The sequence below is a fragment of the Hemitrygon akajei genome, chromosome 15 (genome assembly GCF_048418815.1).
Source record: "Hemitrygon akajei chromosome 15, sHemAka1.3, whole genome shotgun sequence".
NCBI lineage: Eukaryota > Metazoa > Chordata > Chondrichthyes > Myliobatiformes > Dasyatidae > Hemitrygon > Hemitrygon akajei.
In genome coordinates, this window is record NC_133138.1 from 24,107,153 (window position 1) to 24,128,305 (window position 21,153).

A 21,153-nucleotide genomic window follows, 5' to 3' on the forward strand; every position below is an offset into this window, starting at 1 on the left:
TGAAGGAGTACAAGCTGTAAAGTGATAGGTGAAGCCAGGTGAGGGGGAACGAGGGTGGATGGGAGAGGAGAATGAAGAGAGAAGCTAGGAGGTGATAAGTGGTAAAAGGCTGAAGAAGGAATCTTAGAAGAGAGTGGACAATAGAAAGGGAAGGAGGATGAGAAAACATGGAGGCAATCACCATGGCTGTTGCATTGTTTTCATAGACATTAAATATAGAATGTGGAGGTATATTTAGGAGTAAGAATCAGCAGGGAAGCTACAGGGCTGCACATTAATACATGAATGATGCTATATTCAAAATGTGAAGACTCCATTTATCTTATTTTCTAACTTCCTCCATATCAGCAGTCTGATTTTGCCACATGAAGAAACAAAGATTTTTGAAATAGGCAAAATAACTGCACTTGCCTAGCTTGAGGAAGTACCTTCACCAGATGGACTACAAGGGGTTCAAACAGGTTGTTCGCCACTGCCTTCTAAAGGTGAATTAGAAATAGGCAATAAACGTCATGGCTTGCCAGCAAAAGTGTTCATGTCAGGAAAATTATTGGTAGAAGATCAGAAAGCCAGAATAGCAGAACGATACAAATGTTGTCCCAGAGCAGTTTTGGGCCAATTAATTATCTTTGAAATCGAGTCATGATTGTAATGATGAGAATAGCACAGACATCAAATGCAGTGCTCTTCAAAGGATGGGACTGGTGTGTGCTGATGGAGCACAGAGGGATGTAATAGCGTGGGGCTGCTGCATTAACTTAAAGCTCCGATGCTTGCTTTCAGAACCTGAAAAGACAGCAGTTCCATTCACTGGTAGCAATACTTACCTGATGAAGATCAAAGCACTAAATTTAGATGACAAGAGTCCTTTATGGTATCTGATGAAGAACCTAGATCAAAGCTATCTATTGCCATGAGCCAAAAGTTTACAGAAAGAGGATAAGATATCACAAACACATAATATTTTAATTAAATAGAGTACCGAATAAATACATTACTTGTCAAATCATTTGCCTTAACTATTTTCAATAAACACATATGTTAAGCCAGCTCTTCAGTCTCGCTCTCCGTGTTAAGGTGTGCTATTCCAAGTCTGTACAAACTATCTCGAATCACCACCTCTCCAGGCTGGCAACTTTGCAAGACTTCACTAATTTGTTGGTTTACAATGTCTCTGCTGGTGAGGAAGTCAACCAAGCGATTGTATAAATAGTAGTAAGTTGCATTTTCAAAAGTAATTGATTTTTGTCGAACATTATTCACTTTACTGCTTGGAATAGTTTTGAGAATGTCATTATATGGCTTAAGTTCATCGCAAAGGCCAATAGAGTGATGTCTTGTCATCACATTCTTCTCTGTGTTCTCATCTGCATCATTGCATACAATCCTATGGACACTGGACCTGGTTATAGGATGCTGGATGCTGTTTTCTGACAGAGACATGTCCATGGTATAATGTTGATCGAGTAGCTCTGGACAGGAAACATACTGGAAATAGAATTGTACACAAGTAATAACATATTCAGCAATGAGTTCCAGTAAGATTGCTTGTTATCCATTCTCCAAAAGCAGTAACATTATGTATTTGGCTATTATATATATATATGAAAGTATCTGGCTCAAATAAAAGGGGAAAAGGACTCCTTTGGATTTTGCTTTGGATAAAGAGAGGATAATAAAGGTAATCATTGGTAACATGAGTGGAAATAAAAGTACCCTACATTTATATGTTGCCTTTCATCTTTGGTATGTCCCAAGCTATACAGCCAACAAATGTTTGTAGAAGAATAGCTGCAGCCTGCAAGTCAACATGCCACCAATTAAGTTACCAAATGTGCCACTTCCGCCTTTGCAAACAAGTCTTTGAGCTTACATTTGAATCGGCAGCCTCCCTTTCAAAATGCAAGCAGATGTGTTAATGCCATATCAGAGAGATGTGCTTCAAGAAGGTTAATAGAGAGGAAGGTGCAATAGGGCCTGCTACCCCTCAGCAGCTAAGGGTAAGGTGAAGGGGTTCTACAGAGCTCAAAAGCAGAGATGAAAAGGAGGACTTAGAAAAATTTCAAGGTGTAGAAATACATAGCAAAACAAGCTGAAGGCAAAATCATACCATAAGAATTATACAGTAAGTTTGAATTAAGAATCATGGGATGTAAGTTATATTCCTGTGTTCTAATCTGTTTTGGAATGTGCAAGGAGTTTAAAAAAACTATGCACAGACAATGCTTTCAAATTCTGGTTATTATAATAGGTAGACATAGTACAAACCTTTGGAGGTTCCAATGGATCTGAGAAACAGCCTTGCTTATTTTCCCACATTTGCCCTGTGATTTCTGAATACCGCACATCTGCATTTAATGCAACTTGTGGAGCCATGTCAACAACATATACAGGTGGCCAGTAGCGTGAAGAAACCAGCAAGTCAACATGATCACGCGCAGATTCCCTTCTCACGAGGTACTTTGATCCACAAACCACCTAGTTAAAAAATTTAAGAGGGTTACTGAAAATGGTGGCCAGCAATGCCAAACTAGCAATATGAAATGAGGAATTATAAGGAATTTGCATTGATAGTATATTTCACAATATTGAAGCATCTAAATGATAAACTACCGAACTGTATTGATTGCTGCAGTGATAGGAAATCCAGCAGCTAATTTCCACATATTAAAATAATGGCATAGTTTAGCAGTTAACACGACACTATTACAGCTCGAGACATTCTGAAGTTGTGTTCCAGCGCTGTCTGTAAGGAGCTTGTATGTCCTCCCTATGACCACATGGGTTTCCACCCACTGTCTAAAGATGTATTGGTAATGGTAAGAATAATGGTAGCTTAGCCATTAGCACAACACAATTACAGTTCAGGGTGTTCCAGAGTTCGGAGTTCAATTCCAGAGCCAGCTTTAAGGAGTTTTGTACGTTTTCCCCATGACCACATGGGTTTCCTCTGGGTGCTCTAGTTTTCTCGCCCCACAGTTTAAAGACGTACCAGTCAGTTGGTTAACTGGTAAATTGTCCTGTGATTAGGCTAGTGATAAATAGGTGGATTGTTGGGTGGTGTGGCTCGTTGGTCCAGAAGGGCCTGTTCAGTGCTATATCTTTAAATAAATGCTGGATAACCACACATCACCAAGACAGATTAACTGATAAATACAGGAAGAACATCCCTGCTCTTCTTTAAATAGTGCCATGAGATTTTTATATTCCCTTGAAATGGCATTCAAAGTTTCAGTTTAAGGGGTCAGGTAAAAGGCATAAGGACAACAGTCCTTGGAATTGCACTGCTAGATGTGCGTTTAAATCTCTGGAGTTTTAATAGTCAGCCACATTACCTACGTTAAGCACCTGTTTATATTTTATTCTCCTGACAATGCTATCAACTCCCTCAGATTCTACCACTTACTTGTGTCCTAGAGCCAATTTATAGTAATCAATTGAACCTTGAACCACAAATCACATTATCCTTGGGATGCAGGAAGAAACTGGGACACCAAGCAGAATTCCATGTGGCAAAAGGAAAACCAACAAAACTCCACAAATTGGAACCAGAAGTCTGGATTAAACCCAGATCACCAGAGCTATGATGTTTCTCCTTGAAATTAACAATACTGCTACCTAACCAATAAAAAGCTTATCCTGTCAACTGCCTTTCAATAACAGTTAACCATACTCAATAAATACCAGCAGTGGAAGATTTTTGCATACAATTAAAAAGTAGTTCATTAAACGCAAAAAAATTCTGCAGATGCTGGAAACCTTGAGCATCAAGACTTGACTTGATCATGCATAAAGTGCTGGCAAGTCAGGTATCATCAATGGGGAGGAATAACAAAGTAGACCCATGTATATTCAGAGCACCACCAGGAGAAAACCTTATTGTGGAAGGTGATGAGAGTGATGAGATGGGTTCACTAATATTGCACTAGAATCTTCAAGTGGATATACAGAACTTTGCAGGGCTTTTTGAAGAACAGTGAAATTCATATCAATCAGTGAATAATTTGGTTTCTTCTATAGGCAGGTATTCACATAGTTAATAATTACAGAAGCCAATCAGAAAGTGGAAATTTCAGCAGTTTCAAACAGGTGGCCGCATTAGGACATATTACGGTTTTAATACTCACTCCAACTTGTCAAATTGTATTAGCACTAATCTAGACTGGACATCAAGTGCAGTAGGGCCAGTAGGCACATTCACCTTGTCATTGTGAATTTTGTGCTTGTATAAAACGTCATAAGTGTCAAGCTCGCCATCAGAATGTGAATTCTTACATGGAAAGTGACATATTATAGCAGTGCTGGGTGTGTAGTACAACTCATTTCTTTTGATAGATGTTAAACTGAGCTGCTTTCTACCTGAGGGTACACAAACACCACTAGTGAGGCAATCAACCAACCCATATCGTTATATGTGATTATACAGGGAATTTTGCAAAAAGTCACGTCCTCTCAGAAATGGTGCAGACATGAAAAACACAAAAAGATGCAGTTATTCTTTCATTCCTGCACACTGTCCCCCAGCTCACCCTATCTAATACAGCTCATGATTCTTCCCCCTCCTCACAGTTTAACAATGATATCAGCTACAGTTAAAAGTCAGATGTTCCACAAAAAGTCTACACAACTAACTTTGCAATTGCCATGCCTTTCAATAAAGCATCCTTCATAGCCACTTCCGAATTGAATTACATTCCGACAATTTAAATGGGATAGGTTTTCCATTGTGTTTGAAATGGAACTTCAACCAACTTTTAATATCAGTCAAGAACTTGCCAAAAGTACCTAAGAAAAATATCAAAGGGAACCTATCCTTAATCACTTTGTACACTATACAATGCTGGTTACATGACTGATTTCTGGACTGTGAATATATTTATCCCAAGGTAGTAAAGAAATACTTCTCTAATAATGTAAACATGCGGAAATCTGCAGATGCTGGAAATTCAACCAACACACACAAAATGCTGGTGGAACACAGCAGGCCAGGCAGAATCTATAGGAAGAAGCACTGTTGGCGTTTTGGGCCGAGACCCTTCGTCAGGACTAACTGAAAGAAAAGATAGTGAGAGATTTGAAAGTAGGAGGGGAGGGGGAAATACAAAATGATAGACGACCGGAGGGGATGGGATGAAACTAAGAGCTGGAAAGGTGATTGGCAAAAGGAATAGAGAGCTCGGGAAGGGAGAGGATCATGGAATGGGAGGCACTCCTCATATGATAACCCCTTCATTCCTGGAATCATCCTTGTGAACCTCCTCTGAACCCTTTCCAATGCCAGTGTGGCGACCCACTTTCTGCGCAGGCGAACCGGCTCACAAATAGCCAGCGTGCGGGGGGAGACTTTGGTAATGCACCTCTGACGTCATTTTCCACCCGGAGAGGGCGGGCGCTAGGGATTAAATGCCAGTGCCGCGAAGTTTGAATAAACTAGTCTTGAAACGACTTACCGACTGCGTGTCGTTATTTCAGCGCTGTGTGTAGCACATCGATACATTGCTGACCCCGACGGTCCAAACGGGATTTGGACCAAAGATGACCGACTCTTCATCTGTTCACGCAGTTTCACTAAAACTGCCAACTTTCTGGACGCTGCGACCAAGTGTGTGGTTTAGCCAAGCAGAAGCCCAGTTCCAGATTCGGTAGATATCCTCTGATTCCACGCGTTACTACCACGTGGTGAGCGCCCTTGATCAGGAGATGGCCACCCAGGTTGCTGATTTCATACAGTCGCCCCCGGAAGAAGGCAAATATAAAGCATTCAAAGCGCTGCTCATTGGGACCTTTGGCCTCTCACCGCGTGAGCGGGGTGCCCGCCTGCTTCACCTGGATGGTTTGGGAGACAGACTCCCATCAGCATTGTTGAACGAGATGCTGTCCCTGGCTGACGGACACAAGCCCTGCCTCATGTTCGAGCAAGCGTTCCTAGAGCAACTGCCCGAGGACATACATCTGCTGCTGGCCGACGCAGATTTCAGCGACCCCCGGAAGGTGGCGGCCCGGGCAGACGTGCTGTGGAAAGCCAAGAGGGAGAGCATGGCATCTGTCGGTCAGATTACCAGGCCACGTGCCCAACAGCAGACCAGACCAGGCCCGGCAGGGGGGCACACACAACACAGAGGCAGGAGTGAGGAGGCCAGTGAACAGTGGTGTTTCTACCACCAGCAGTGGGGCACAAAAGCCCGCCGCTGTCACCCACCCTGCGAGGGCCAGGGCCAGCTGCCGCTAATGACTATGGCGGCTGGCCACCAGGACAGCCTCTTGTACGTCTGGAATAAACAGTTGGGACGCCGCTTCTTGGTTGACACCAGAGCGGAGATCAGCATCTTGCCCCCGACGGGGTACGGCACCCACAACAGGAAGCCAGGACCCACCCTGAGGGCCGCAAACGGCAGCACGATATGGACCTACAGCACCCGCACAGTGCAGCTACAGTTTGGTGCCAGCCAGTTCATGTGGGACTTCACACCGGCTGCGGTGGCCCAACCACTCCTGGGGGCGGACTTCTTGCGAGCTCACAGCCTGCTGGTCGACTTGCAAGGGAAAAGACTGGTACATGCCGAGACTTTCCAGACGTTCTCCCTGGATGAAGCCAAGTTGCCGGCCCCACACCTGGACTCCATCATGCTGTCGGACAACAAATTCACCAGAATCCTGGCAGACTTGCCATCGATTCTGGCACCGCAGCATGGCAGCCATGCCCAGACATGGGGTACAGCACCACATCCCGACCCAGGGACCACCTCTCCACACCCGCACACGAAGGCTCCCCCCCCCCCCGGAAAAGCTCCGCCTAGCGAAGGAGGAGTTCAAGAGGATGGACGAATTGGGGATCGTACGGAGGTCCGACAGCCCATGGGCCTCCCCACTGCACATGGTGCCCAAAGCAGCCGGGGGTTGGAGACCATGTGGCGACTACCGCAGACTGAACAAGGCTACCACTCCAGACCGCTACCACGTGCCGCACATACAGGACTTTGCAGCAAACCTGCACGGGGCAACAATCTTTTCCAAAGTAGACCTCGTCCAGGGATACCATCAAATCCCGGTGCACCCTGAAGACATCCCCAAAACAGCACTCATCACCCCGTTCGGCCTGTTCGAGTTCCTCCGAATGCTGTTCAACCTGAAGAATGCCACACAGACGTTCCAGCAGCTAATGGATACGGTGGGACGCGACCTGGACTTTGCGTTCATCTATTTGGACAACATCCTTATAGCCAGCAGTTGTCGTCAGGAGCATCTGTCCCACCTCCGCCAGCTCTACTCCCGCCTCAGTGATTTCAGCTTCACGATCAACCCGGCCAAATGCCAGTTCGATCTCGATACCATCGACTTCCTGGGCCACAGGATTACCAAAGACGGGGCAACACCTCTGCCCGCCAAGGTAGACGCGATCCGCCACTTTGCCCGGCCCAACACGGTCAAACGCCTGCAGGTGTTCGTTGGTATGGTGAAATTCTACCACCATTTCCTCCCCTCAGCAGCCCGTATCATGTGCCCTTTGTACACCCTGATGTCGGATAAAGGCAAGGACATTACTCAGGACGAGGAGGCCGCGACCACTTTCTTTAAAGCCAAGGAAGCCTTGGCAGATGCCGCAATGCTGGTGCACCCCAGAACGGACGTTCCGACTGCGTTCACAGTGGACGTATCCAACACAGCAGTCGGTGGGGTGCTGGAGCAGCTCATCAAGGGGTGCTGGCAACCCCTGGCATTCTTCAGCAAGCAGCTACGACCACCCGAACTCAAGTACAGTGCTTTCGACCGGGAGCTGCTTGCACTGTATCTGGCAATCCGGCACTTCAGGTACTTCTTAGAAGGCAGGCCGTTCACCGCATTCACGGACCACAAACCGTTGACCTTCACGTTCACGAAGGTGTCCGATCCCTGGTCGGATCACCAGCAGCGACATCTGTCCTACATCTCCGAGTACACGACGGACATCCAGCATGTCTCAGGAAAGGACAACGTTGTGGTGGACGCACTCTCCAGACCAGCTGTCCAGGCCCTGTCCCTGGGGGTGGACTATGCAGCACTGGCGGAGGCGCAGCAGGCAGACGACGAAATGCCCAGCTACAGGACCGCAGTCTCGGGTTTGCAGCTGTAGGACTTTCTCGTAGGCCCAGGTGATAGGACCCTCCTGTGCAACGTGGCTACCGGCCAACTTCGTTCCATCGTCCCAGCAGCCTGGAGGCGGCGAGTTTTCGACTCCATACACGGTTTGGCGCACCCATCTATCAGGACAACCGTCCGGCTGGTCTCCAGCAAGTTCGCGTGGCACGGACTTCGCAAGCAGGTCAGTGAATGGGCCAGAATGTGCGCGCAGTGCCAAACAGCCAAGGTGCAGCGGCACACTAAGGCCCCGCTGCAGCAGTTCGAACCCACCCACCGGCGGTTCGACCACATTCATGTGGATATCGTGGGCCCCCTACCAGTGTCCCAAGGAGCGCGGTACCTCCTAACTATGGTAGACCGGTTCACGAGGTGGCCAGAGGCGGTCCTGCTCACCGAAACATCTGCCGATTCCTGCGCCCGAGCACTGATTGCAACCTGGATAGCAAGCTTCGGGGTACTGGCCCACATTACCTCCGACAGAGGCGCCCAGTTCACCTCCAGTCTGTGGTCGGCTGTGGCCAGCCTGTTGGGAACATAGCTACACCACACAACTACCTACCATCCACAGTCAAACGGACTGGTGGAGTGCTTCCACCGACACTTGAAGTCGGCTCTCGTGGACCGCCTGAGAGGACCTAACTGGGTGGACGAGCTTCCCTGGGTCCTGCTTGGAATTCATACAGCGCCCAAAGAGGATCTGCACGCCTCGTCGGCCAAGTTGGTGTACGGCGCACCCCTGGCCGTCCCAGGAGAGTTCATACCAGCCCCAAGGGGGCAAGAGGAAGAACCCGCAGCAGTCCTGGACAGACTACGCAAAAGGCTCGGCAACCTGGCCCCCGTACCGACATCACAGCACGGACGGACCCAGACCCATATGCCCAAAGACCTGCAGAACTGTAAGTTTGTGTTTGTACGAAGGGGCGGACACCGGGCACCACTACAGCGGCCGTACGAGGGGCTGTTCAAGGTGATCAACAACAACGGGTCCACGTACGTTCTGGACATTGGGGGGAGAGAGGAGGTTTTCACGGTGGACCGACTCAAACCAGCCCATGTGGACTTGGCGCAGCCAGTCAAGGTTCAGGCACCACGGCACAGAGGCAGACCTACCAAACAGAGGCTGATCCAGACTGTGGACATTGGGGGGTGTATCGCTGGTTCTGGGGGGGGGGGGGGGGGTGGGGTTATGTGGCGACCCACTTACTGCACAGGCAAACCGGCTCACAAATAGCCAGCACACGTGGGGAGACTTTGGTAATGCACCTCTGATGTCATTTTCTGCCCAGAGAGGGCGGGCGCTAGGGATTAAATGCCAGCGCAGCGAAGCTTGAATAAACTAGTCTTGAAACGACTTATCGACTGCGTGTCGTTATTTCAGCGCTGTGTGTAGCACATCGCTACACCAGCACATTTTTTCTTAGATGAGGAGCCCAAAACTGTTCACAATACTCATGGTGAGGCCTCACCAGTGCCTTATAAAGCCTCAGCATCACACCCCTGCTCTTGTATTCTAGACCTCTTGAAATGAATGCTAACATTGCATTTGCCTTTCTCACCACCGACTCAACCTGCAAGTTAACCATTAGAGTGTCCTGCGCAAGGACTCCCAAGTTTCTTGGCATCTCAGATTTTTGGATTTTCTCCTCATTTAGAAAATAATCTGTACATTTATTTCTTCTACCAAAGTGCATGACCATGCATTTTCCAGCATTGCATTTCATTTGCCTCTTTCTTGCCCATTCTCCTAATCTGTCTAAGTCATTCTGCAGATTTTCTGTCTCCGCAACAATACCTGCCCCTCCACCAATCTTCGTATCATCTGCAACCTTGGCAACAAAGCCATCTACATCATCATCTAAATCACTGTTGGAACAGCATTAAAAAAAGCAGTCCCAACACCAACCCCTGCAGAACACCATTAGTCACTGGCAGCCAACCAGAAAAGGGTCCTTTTATACCCACTTACTACTTCCTACCAGTCAGCCAGTGCTCTAACTATGCCAGTAATTTTCGTGTAATACCATGGGCTCTTAACTTGGTAAACAGCTTCATGTGTGGCACCTTGTCAAAGGCCTTCTGAAAATCCAAATATACAACATCCACCACATCCCCTATCTATCCTACTTGTAATCTCCTCAAAGAATTCCAACAGGTTTGTCAGGCAAGATTTACTCTCAAGGAAATCATACTGACTTCGTCCCATATTGTTCTGTGTCACCAAGTACTCCATAACCTCATTCTTTAACAATTGATTCCAACAATTCAACCTTTGACCCCGATTTATCACTCTCCCGCGAATTTAAATGATCTTCTCATCTTGATCTGCCTACCCCGCAGGAATTTGTTAAAAGTCTGACTAAAATTCAGATAAACTACCTCAAATGTACTGTCTTATCATACCTCCTTGAGACTTCCTTAAAAAAGAAAACTACTATTCAGATATGACCTTTCCTGTATCGATTAACACACACAAGAACTGCTGAAGAAACTCAACAGGTCAGTAAGCACCTATGGAGTCGAAGAAAGAGTTGACATTTTGGGCTGAGACGTTTTACCAGGACTGAACTGTCCACAGTTTGTGCTAAGTTTATAATGTCTCTCAGAATTGATCCCAATAATTTACACCATTCATCATCATCATTAAGTGCCATGTCATATGACATCGGTGATCATAGTCTCATGCCCATGATTGTTCTTGGAAAAATTTTCGACAAATGTGGTTTGCCAATGCCTTCTTCTGGGCAGTGTCTTTATAAGATGTGATCCCAGACATTATTTATACTCTCAGAGATTGTCTGCCCAGCATCAGTGGTCACATAACCAAGCTTGTGATATGCACCAGCTGCTCATATGACCATCCACCACCAGCTCCTATGGCTTCCAGTGACTCTGATCTGGTGGGGGGAGGGTGCTAAGCAGGTGCTATAATCTTGCCCAAAGGTGACTGGCAGGCTAGTCAAGGGAGGGAGTGTCTTACACCTCGATGGTAGAGATGCATTTTCACCCCGCCTCCCTTTACACCATTACGTTAAAACTTAACGGCTCAGACTTATTTAGTTTATCATTTCTGCCTTTCTAACTTAACTGTAGAATGTTAGTAATTCTGTGACACCACTTCTGTGGCCAGGGAGGACTGTAAAGTTATGTTGGAACTTCTGAACTTTCCTCTCTTACCTCTTTTAATGGCTTGGTCTATGTTCATTCAGGCCTCGCTATTTACCACCTCTGAAAATGCTAAAGTCCTTAGGTACTCACTTCTCCAGGCTTGTACCCCAAGAAGCCCAGTTTATCACAAAAACTAGACACTCTCTCCTATTCCATTGGGCAGAAGATACCAAAGCTTGAAAACACATATCACCAAGCTCAAGGACAGCTTAAATGGACCTCCTATATGATGAAAATGAAACTTGATATCTCAATCTACCTCATCATGGCCCTTGACCCAAATTTGTCTGTCTGTAATCAGGATAGTATCACGGCTGCAGAAAAGGAGGAAGTCATGGAGGGATTGGCTATTGTCATTGTGGGTGGAAGTCAGAAACAGGAAACAGGCTCTATAACTCTACTGGGTGTTTTTTTTTTTAAATCGACCCCCCGAATAGCAACAGAGACATCGAGGAGCAGATAGGAGGCAGATTCTGGAATGGTGCAATAATAATAGGGTTGTTGTGATGGGGGATTTTAACTTTCCTAATATTGACTGGCATCGCCTTAGTGCAAGGGGTTTAGATGGGGTAGAGTTTGTTAGGTGTTCAGGAAGGTTTCTTGATGCCATATGTACAAACGTTTGTAGATAAGCCAACTAGAGAAGATGCTGTACTTGATCTGGCAGTGGGAAATAAACCTGGTCAGGTGTTAGATCTCTCATTGGGAGAGCATTTTGGAGATAGTGATCACAACTCTATCTCCTTTACCATAGCACTGGAGAGGGATAGGACCAGACAATTTGGGAAAACATCTAATTGGGGTAGGGAGAAATATGATGCTATTAGGCAGGAGCTTGGGAACATAAATTGGGAGCAGACGTCCTCAAGGAAATGCACAGCAGAAATGTGGCACACGTCCACGGAACATCAGCATTAATAGGATATGTCCATACATGGCCTCCTCTACTGCCATGATGAGGCCAAACTTCGGTTGGAGGAACAACATCTCATATACCATCTGGGTAGTCTCCAGCCTTTTGGTATGAACATCGAATTCTCCAATTTCCGGTAATTCCCTCCCTCCCCCTTCCCCCATCCCACTTTCACTCTGTCTCCTCTTCTAGCTGCCTATCACCTCTCATGACTCTGCCTTCTTCTACTACCCATAGTGCTTTCCCCTTAGATTCCTTCTTCACCTCTCCTGCCTATCCCCTCCCTGCTTCCCCTCCCCCACCTCTTGATCTTTTCTCTGATTGATTTTTCACCCTCCCCCCACCTTCTTTATAGGGCCCCTGCCCCCTCCTTCTTTAGTCCTGATGAAGGGTCTTGGCCCGAAACGTTGACTGCTTCCTTCAACGGATGCTGCCCGACCTGCTGAGTTCATCCAGCCTTTTTGTACGTCTTGAGCATAAATATGTTCCATTGAGGCAGGGAAAGGATGGTAGTAGGGTAAAAGAACCATGATGTAGAAAGGATTAGAAAATCTAGTTAAGAAGAAAAGCTTTTGAAAGGTTCAAGAAACTAGGTACTGTTAGAACTCTAGAAAATTACAAGGGTGCCAAGAAGGAGCTCAAGAACGAAATTAGGAGAGCTGAAATGGGCCATGAGAAGGCCTTGGTAAGCAGGATTAAGGAAAACCACAAGGCATTCTACAAAAATGTGAAGAGCAAGAAGATGAGCTGTGTGAGACAGTGGAATACTTAATGATTACTTTGCTTCAGTATTTATCAGTGAAAAGGGCCTTGGCAATTGTGGGGATGCGTTACAGCAGCCTGAAACACTTGAGTGTATAGACATTAAGAAAGATGATGTGTTGGAGCTTTTGAAAGGTATTAAGTTAGATAAGTCACTGGGACCAGATGAGTTATACCCCAGGCTACTGTGGGAAGCGAGAGAGGTGTTTGCTGAGCCTCTGGCGATGATCTTTGCATCATCAATAGGGACAGAAGTACCAGAGGATTGGAAGATAGCAAATGTTGTTCCCTTGGTCAAGAAGGGGAGTAGAGATAACCCAGGAAATTATAGACCAGTGAGTATTACTTCAGTAGTGGTCAAGTTAGTGGAGAAGATCCTGAGAGGCAAGATTCATGAGCATTTGGAGAGACATAATCTGATTAGGGATAGTCATCGTTGCTTTGTCAAGGCCAGGTCATGCCTTACAAACCTGACTTTGATGAAGTAACAAAACATATTGATGAAGGTAGAGCAGTGGACGTAGTGTATATGGATTTCAGTAAGTCATTTGATAGGGTTCCCCTTATGAGGCTCATTGAGAAAGTAATAAGGCATGGGGTCCAAGGAGACCTTGGTCTGTGGATCCAGAATTGGCTTGCCCACAGAAGACAAAGGGTGGTTGCAGATGGTTCATATTCTGCATCGAGGACGATGACTACTGGTGTTCACAGGGATCTTTTCTGGGACCCCTCCTCTTTGTGATTTTTATAAATGACCTGGATGAGGAAGTAGAAGGGTGGGTTAATAAGTTTGCTGATGACAGAAACGTTGTGGGTGTTGTGGATAGTCTGGAGAGTTATCAGAGGTTAAAGCATGACGTTGATAGTATGCAGAATTGGGCTGAGAAGTGGCAGACAGCGTTCAACCCAGATAAGTGTGAAGTGGTTCACTTCAGTAGATTAAACGAAGAAAGAATACAATATCAATGTTAAAACTCTTGGCAGTGTGGAGGATCAGAGAGATCTTGGGGTCTATGTCCATAGGACACTCAAAGCTGCTACACAGGTTGTTAAGAAGGTGTATGGTGTGTTTGTACTTCATCAACCGTGGGATTGAGTTCAAGAACCATGAGGTAATCTTACAGCTATACGAGACCTTGGTTAGACCCCACTTGGAGTACTGTGTTCATTTCTGATCACCTCATTACAGGAAGGATGTGGATATTGCAGAGAGAGTGCAGAGGAGATTTACAAAGATGTTACCTGGATTGGAGAGCATGCCTTATGAGAATAGGTTGAGTGAACTTGGCTTTTTCTCCTTGGAGCGACAGGGGATGAGTGGTAACCTAAAACAGGTGTATCAGATGACGAAAGACATTGATGATGTGGATAGCCAGAGGCTTTTTCCCAGGGCTGAAATGGCTAACATGAGGGGGCATAGTTTTAAGGTGCTTGAAGGTAGGTACAAGGGGATGTCAGAGGCACGTTTTTCACACAGAGAGTGGTGGGTGCATGGAATGCACTGCCAGTGAAGGTGGTAGAGGCAGATACAAAATGGTCTTTTAAGAGACTCTTAGGTACATGAAGCTTAGAAAAATAGAGGGCGATGCAGTAGGGAAATTCTAGGCAGTTTCTAGAGTAGGTTACATGGTCAGCACAACATTTCTATGTTTTTATGTACTGCACTTTCCCTGTAACTAACATTATATTCTACATTCTGTATTGCTTTTTCCTTTGCAATACCTCAATGCTCTTATGATCTACCTGGATGGCAAATCCTTTCCACTGTATCACAGTACATAAGTCAATAACAACACAGCTGTCAGTTTTATGACATCTAGTACAATGACATCTAGATCCACTTCCTCGTCTAGTCTTTCTGATCTCTCAGTAACAAAAATATTCTGAGCAAACACGAGGAAATCTGCAGATGCTGGAAATTCAAACAACAACACACACAAAATGCTGGTGGAACACAGCAGGCCAGGCAGCATCTATCGGGAGAAGCGCTGTCGACGTTTCGGGCCGAGACCCTTCGTCAGGACTAACTGAAAGGAAAGACAGTAAGAGATTTGAAAGTAGTGAGGGGAGGGGGAAATGCGAAATGATAGGAGAAGACCAGAGGGGGTGGGATGAAGCTAAGAGCTGGAAAGGTGATTGGCGAAAATATTCTGAATTGGCCAAAGAGTAGGAAATTGTCAAATTTCAGAGAACAAGCCAATTGTTCCATATATTAAAACAACACACACATTAAAACTGCAACAGAACCTGTAATTTTCCATTACTACCCCATTTTTAATTCCTAAACACATTTCTGCACAAGCGGCTGGGATTAGATATCCTCAATCATTTGTGCTCAGAAACATAGAAACATAGAAAACATAGAAAGTAGGTGCAGGAGTAGGCCATTCGGCCCTTCGAGCCTGCACCGCCATTCAGTATGATCATGGCTGATCATCCAACTCAGAACCCTGTACCTGCTTTCTCTCCATACCCCCTGATCCCTTTAGCCACAAGGGCCATATCTAACTTCCTCTTAAGTATTGCCAATGAACCGGCCTCAACTGTTTCCTGTGGCAGAGAATTCCACAGATTCACCACTCTCTGTGTGAAGAAGTTTTTCCTCATCAGAGAGTGACATCACTTTTTATTAAACATGCATATCATTATTCTCAGTATTGTACATGATTTTCAAAGAAGCCATTGTGATTTTACATCAATTCAATACTACAATGCACATTTTTTACATTTTATACTTATAATTGAAGGAAGAAACAAATGAAGGTCTTTTCATGAAAATAAATTCCCACAGAAACTTACAAGGAAACATTACTTCCCACTTACGTCCAATATTAATTTCCAGAACAGTATGTAAGAATATTGCAGAGAACAGTTAAATCTGGCTTGATATTTAGGTAACAACTTATCTAAGGCTTTTTTTCCTCCGTCAATGGAAACTCTTAAATGAAACTGATCTATGAAGATGAAGACCAACTGTGCTTAATTGTGAAATTATTTTTCAAGTCCAATCCATGACATTCAACAACATCTACTGGAAACTAGATGCTTTTTACAGTGAAGTGCACAAGCTGAAAACAGTATTTAGCTTCAGATTCATCACATGTACATTGATACATCTACTCAGTAGCTATTTTATTAGTTGCACCAGTATGCCTGCTCATTAATACAAATATCTAATCAACCCAGAGTGTGGCAGCAGCAACTCAATACATAAAAGCACAGACGTGGTCAAGAGGTTTAGTTGTTATTCAGACGAAACATCAGAATGGAGGAGAAATATTATCTAAGTGACTTTGACCGTGGATTGATTGTTACTGCCAGACTGATTTGAGTATCTCGGAAAAGGCAGATCTCCTGGGATTTTCACATGCAACAGTCTCTAGAGCTTAGAAAGAATGGTGTGATAAACAAAAACATCCAGTGAGCAGCAATTCTGTGGACAAAAATGCTTTGTTAATGAGAAACAACGAGGAGAATGGCCAGACTGGTTCAAGCTAACAGGATGGTGACAGTAAATCAAAGAACCATGCGTTGCAACAGTGGTGTGCAGAAGAGCATCTCTAGCGCACAACATGCCGAACGTAGAAGTGTATGGGCTACAGCAGCAGATGACCACCTTATACAGGAGGTATCTAATGAAGTGGCCACTTAATGCACAGTGAAATGCTTTGCTTACATTAACAACCATCACAACCGAAGGAAGAGCTCAGCCAGAATCATTCTCCTTTACATCCACATATGGGATAACAGCATCAACAATTGAAAAATGTAGCCGCTATGCCATACTTTGACATGGTATGGACTAATTTATATATTTCTCAAATCAAATCCCATGCCTTCCTGATACTACGTAGAGATGATTCATTTCAGCTGGGGAGATAGGTTGGACAAAAGTAAAAAGTCCTATCTGCTCAAACTAAATAAATAAAGCTAGAACTGGCAGAAGTATGAAAGCATATTAACTGGCATATTTATACTGAAAGGTAGCAAGACTTTAAAATACAACAAAAAGATAATGTATGCCTACAGAATCCTGTAATCCCCATAATGCACTACTAGTCCAATACTGCTGTCATTTTTCCTGATTGAAAGCAGTTCAATAAACAATAGACAATAGGTGCAGGAGTAGGCCATTCAGCCCTTCGAGCCAGCACCGCCATTCAATGTGATCATGGCTGATCGTCCACAATCAGTACCCCATTCCTGCCTTCTCCCCATATCCCTTGACTCTGCTATCTTTAAGAGTTCTATCTAACTCTTTCTTGAAAGCATCCAGAGAACTTGCCTCCACTGCCTTCTGAGGCTGAGCATTCCACAGATCCACAACTCTCTGGGTGAAAAAGTTTTTCCTGAACTCAGTTCTAAATGGCCTACCCCTTATTCTTAAACTGTGGCCTCTGGTTCTGGACTCCCCTAACATCGGGAACATGTTTCCTGCCTCTAGCGTGTCCAATCCCTTAATAATCTTATATGTTTCAATCAAATCCCCTCTCATCTTCCTAAATTCCAGTGTATACAAGCCCAGTCGCTCCAGTCTTCCAACATAACAAAGTCCCGCTATCCCGGGAATTAACCTCGTGAACCTACGCTGCACTCCCTCAATAGCAAGAATGTCCTTCCAGTTCGAGCTGTTCACAATCAGTAAAACTTTAATAATTCAGTGGAAATTCTGAAGGTCAGGCATCTGGCTCACTCATTAGTCCAGAATTTAAGCCAGGGAATTCACAGTGCAAGTGGGGTGCACAGCCAGAACAGATGGTCAGATGCAGGGCCGGCGTTCAGACTGTGGCTGGTTGAGTGGCCAGCGCTGTAGCTTGCAACACCAGGGATCAGGAATGTGGGTACGTTTGCGGCTGGTGCTGGGATCCAGAGTACTGTATATTTACTGTTCTATTTAAACACTTCAGGTTCATCATAAAATTAATTGTACCACGACATTACATGTAAAAACAAAGTGAAATGAAAGTGCATTTAGGCATTAATAAGAATAACATCTAAAAGCCTGGAAAACCTAGTAGCCTGGCATTATCTGGCATATTTAAGATTTTGGTAATCAGGATAAAATAGCAGTTTCAAGGTATTGACATTACTCTTGATCAGTATTTACCCTCCATATTTACAAATTCAAATCCCTCATATACTTTACTTCCATCTGCCTAGCAAACGTAACCCTTGAAAGCTGAGGCAGCTTTTCTTTCTAACTCTGGAATTTAGCAGCCACGTGTAGTACATAGTCTTTTAACCTCTATACCATATTTCTTGTATTTAATGTTTTAATTATATTCTCTCAATCCTACCCTCTCTACTTTTTGATAGTAGATCTATAGGAGAGTAAATTCCATTTGCTGCTAACAACCACCTCTCAACCTTTATTTATTCTGAATATGTTTATAAATATCCTCCTGAAAGATACTCAAACAAGAGAAAATCTGCAGATGCTAGAAATCCAAGCAACACACACAAAATGCTGGTCTTGGCCCAAAACATTGACTGTTCACTGTTTTCCATAGATGCTGCCTGGCCTGGTGAATTCCATCAGCATTATGTGTGAGTTTCCTGCAAGATATTGCCTGGTAGTGAGGTAAAATTGCTTCAAGATTTGGTTTGAGTTTACACTTTCTCTGGTAATATCCAATTAAATTACTCAAAACACATTCTGAAGCTCAATTTTTTTTTCAGAACTGCCTGTCCAAAAGTGCACATAATACTCTAAATTAAGTGTTTTTATAGAGATAGCTTTATAAAGCTATTATATAGGCATTCTATCTGACCTCTATGCATATTGTAGAATATTTCTTTTAAAAAGCAATCTAATTAATTTGATGTGGTGGCTTCAATGTAAAGTACTATGACAGCAAAATGCCACAATTGCAAAACAAATCTTACCAAAGCCATTATATAGGTGGAAATATATCCCACAACATTCCTGAACAACATCTGATGAGATTAACCACATCCTCCACTTTTCTGCAATGCTCCAATATTATTGAGCCAAGTGGGACCAAACGTACCCAATTCCACTTTTACCTATGAGTCACTCGCAATGGCTTCTCTTTCCATGCTCACAAATGCCTCCGGGCAACCCCCAAGAATCGATCCTTGTGCTTGATTCTCCCACCATGTATTACCTTTTGGCAACAGTATTTGAAAATACAGCACAAATATGCACACACACTGATGGCAGGAGGTATGTCTCACCAAGTCTCTGTCTTTCTGTCTCTAACTGTCTTTCTGCTTATCCAACAACTACTATGAGAAGAGACAAAATTTCTGCCACAAATTACATTCCTCTCACAGGAATCAGACAGCAGCTGAGGAAGCCATTCATAAACTGACCCCAAATAAACACAGCTTTCATCACCAAGATCATCGTTTTCTGTCTTCGGTTTATGATCCAGCCATGCTCTTGCAACCGCCTCTCTGCTATTCAAACCCTCACCAACTTTAGATATGAGCATTCAGTGCAAGTGAAAATGAAAAACACTGCAGATGCCAGAAATCTAAAATAAAAACAGAAAATGCTGGAAGTACTCAGCAGGTCAGGACTCTTCATACAAAGAGTCTTTGATGAAAAATTTTGTTTTCAGACCTCCATTCCTCTTCCCATGGATGTGCCCTGATCTGTTGCCTATTACCAGCATTTTGTTTTAATAAGGTTAACTATATGAAAGCACACCTGAGCAACCCTCATTGTATGCTCCCTGAATCAGCAACTCAAATTCTAATTTACACCACACCATTCACCTTCTACCCTTTAACTTGCAGACCTGGATAGACCTCAAATGAGAAGTACAGAATTTTAAAATTTACAATATAATTTTCAAATTCCTCCATGGCCTCAATCATATACATACTTAATTATCCTGAGGTCTACAATTATCCAAGGTACCAAAGTTCAAATTAAAAGTACATATGATTCCTTAAGGTTGTAATAGCCGGGAGTGATAATGGGGACAAGCTCCCTCTACCTATTGAATGCTCCCAATGGTGTGCACCTCAAATAGCCTCTGACAACAAAGTCCAGCTCTTGGTCTTCATGCATGGCTTAGCTACTAAGCCTGGCAGAACCATTTCTACCAACAGGAGAAAGGGAAAAGGCAGGTTACTGGCTCCTTAAAACCAGTCACTATGAGGTTCATCAGCTGTGATTGGCAGCTCACCTAGAAGAAGGAAAACACTGATCTCAAACCTCCGCTGCCTTAGCGGCTATACCCACTCTCAGGGAAGGCTTTGGTAATAAACCCAGAGGAAAAAATACTGAGCAGCAGTCCCTAAGGCAATCCTACATTGAGTGAAATGCTGGCAAGCAACTCTTGCAATGCTGCTAGTACCAAACTGTATCGGTCTCTGCCGTTCCTTTAGGTTCACCAGTTGTGTGGAGAGTGGGAGCTTGCTACATGGGCAACAGCGTGCTCTCCATATCGTACTGCCCGGGCTTGCACATCTAGACAGCTAAAACGCAATATCCTTGGTCAACTCTGACTGACAGAGACCCTCACTCCTCACTCACAAACTACATAAAGATGACCATATTCTACCCAAGGCTATGTCCACACTAGACTGGATCATTTTGAAAACGCCAGTTTCGCATAAAAAAGATAGGTGTGCACAGCAAGCGTTTTTGAGAATACCTCCGTCCACATTAAAACGGGTATTTGGGCGGATCTCCTCCTACTGGGCATGCACAGGACACATCTACAGAAAACAAGTGACATGTTTGGTGTCGAATCTCGCTGTGAAATTGCACGTTTGTGCAGTTACACACTAGAAAAATGTAAAAAGGAAATTGCCAAACGACAGACAGCTGTTGGCTCTCGCGCATGAGGACTTAAAACTAAAAAAAAACAAATACTGGAGCATATGGAGGCAATGACAGGGAGTTCATGGACAGTATGATTTGGCTGATGACGAACATTGAAAAACTGACTAACTCTATTGAATTAATAAAGCACCTTGTTAAATGTATAAAACATGTCTGCATCAGTGTTAACATTGTATGCAAATACAAGATACAGCAGGCTGTTACACATCTATTGTCAGAGAAGTACTTGCATAAATAGGTAAACGATCTTCATACGTGCAAGGACAGAAAACAGAGCAAAGTGAGTATACTTATTTATTCAGTAAGTTGTGGGTCAAAGTATTTGGTGAGTACATTTCTAACTCTTCTGGCTTCAGTCTCGTTGCCGTCTGTT

General features: G+C 44.4%; 1 protein-coding gene across 3 annotated transcripts in view; it reads right to left on the minus strand.

Moving 5' to 3' along the window:
• Positions 1-945: 945 nt before the first annotated feature.
• The window catches only part of hmgxb3 (HMG box domain containing 3), a 103,381-nt gene continuing 83,173 nt past the window's right edge, over positions 946-21,153 (minus strand). For all 3 annotated transcript variants that reach the window (XM_073067299.1, XM_073067297.1, XM_073067298.1), the window contains exons 21-22: positions 2,269-2,478; positions 946-1,488 (exon numbers count right to left, since the gene is read on the minus strand). In XM_073067299.1, coding sequence (XP_072923400.1) covers positions 1,042-1,488; positions 2,269-2,478 — 657 coding nt within the window. In that variant the 3' untranslated portion in view covers positions 946-1,041. The remainder of the gene's footprint in view (positions 1,489-2,268; positions 2,479-21,153) is intronic.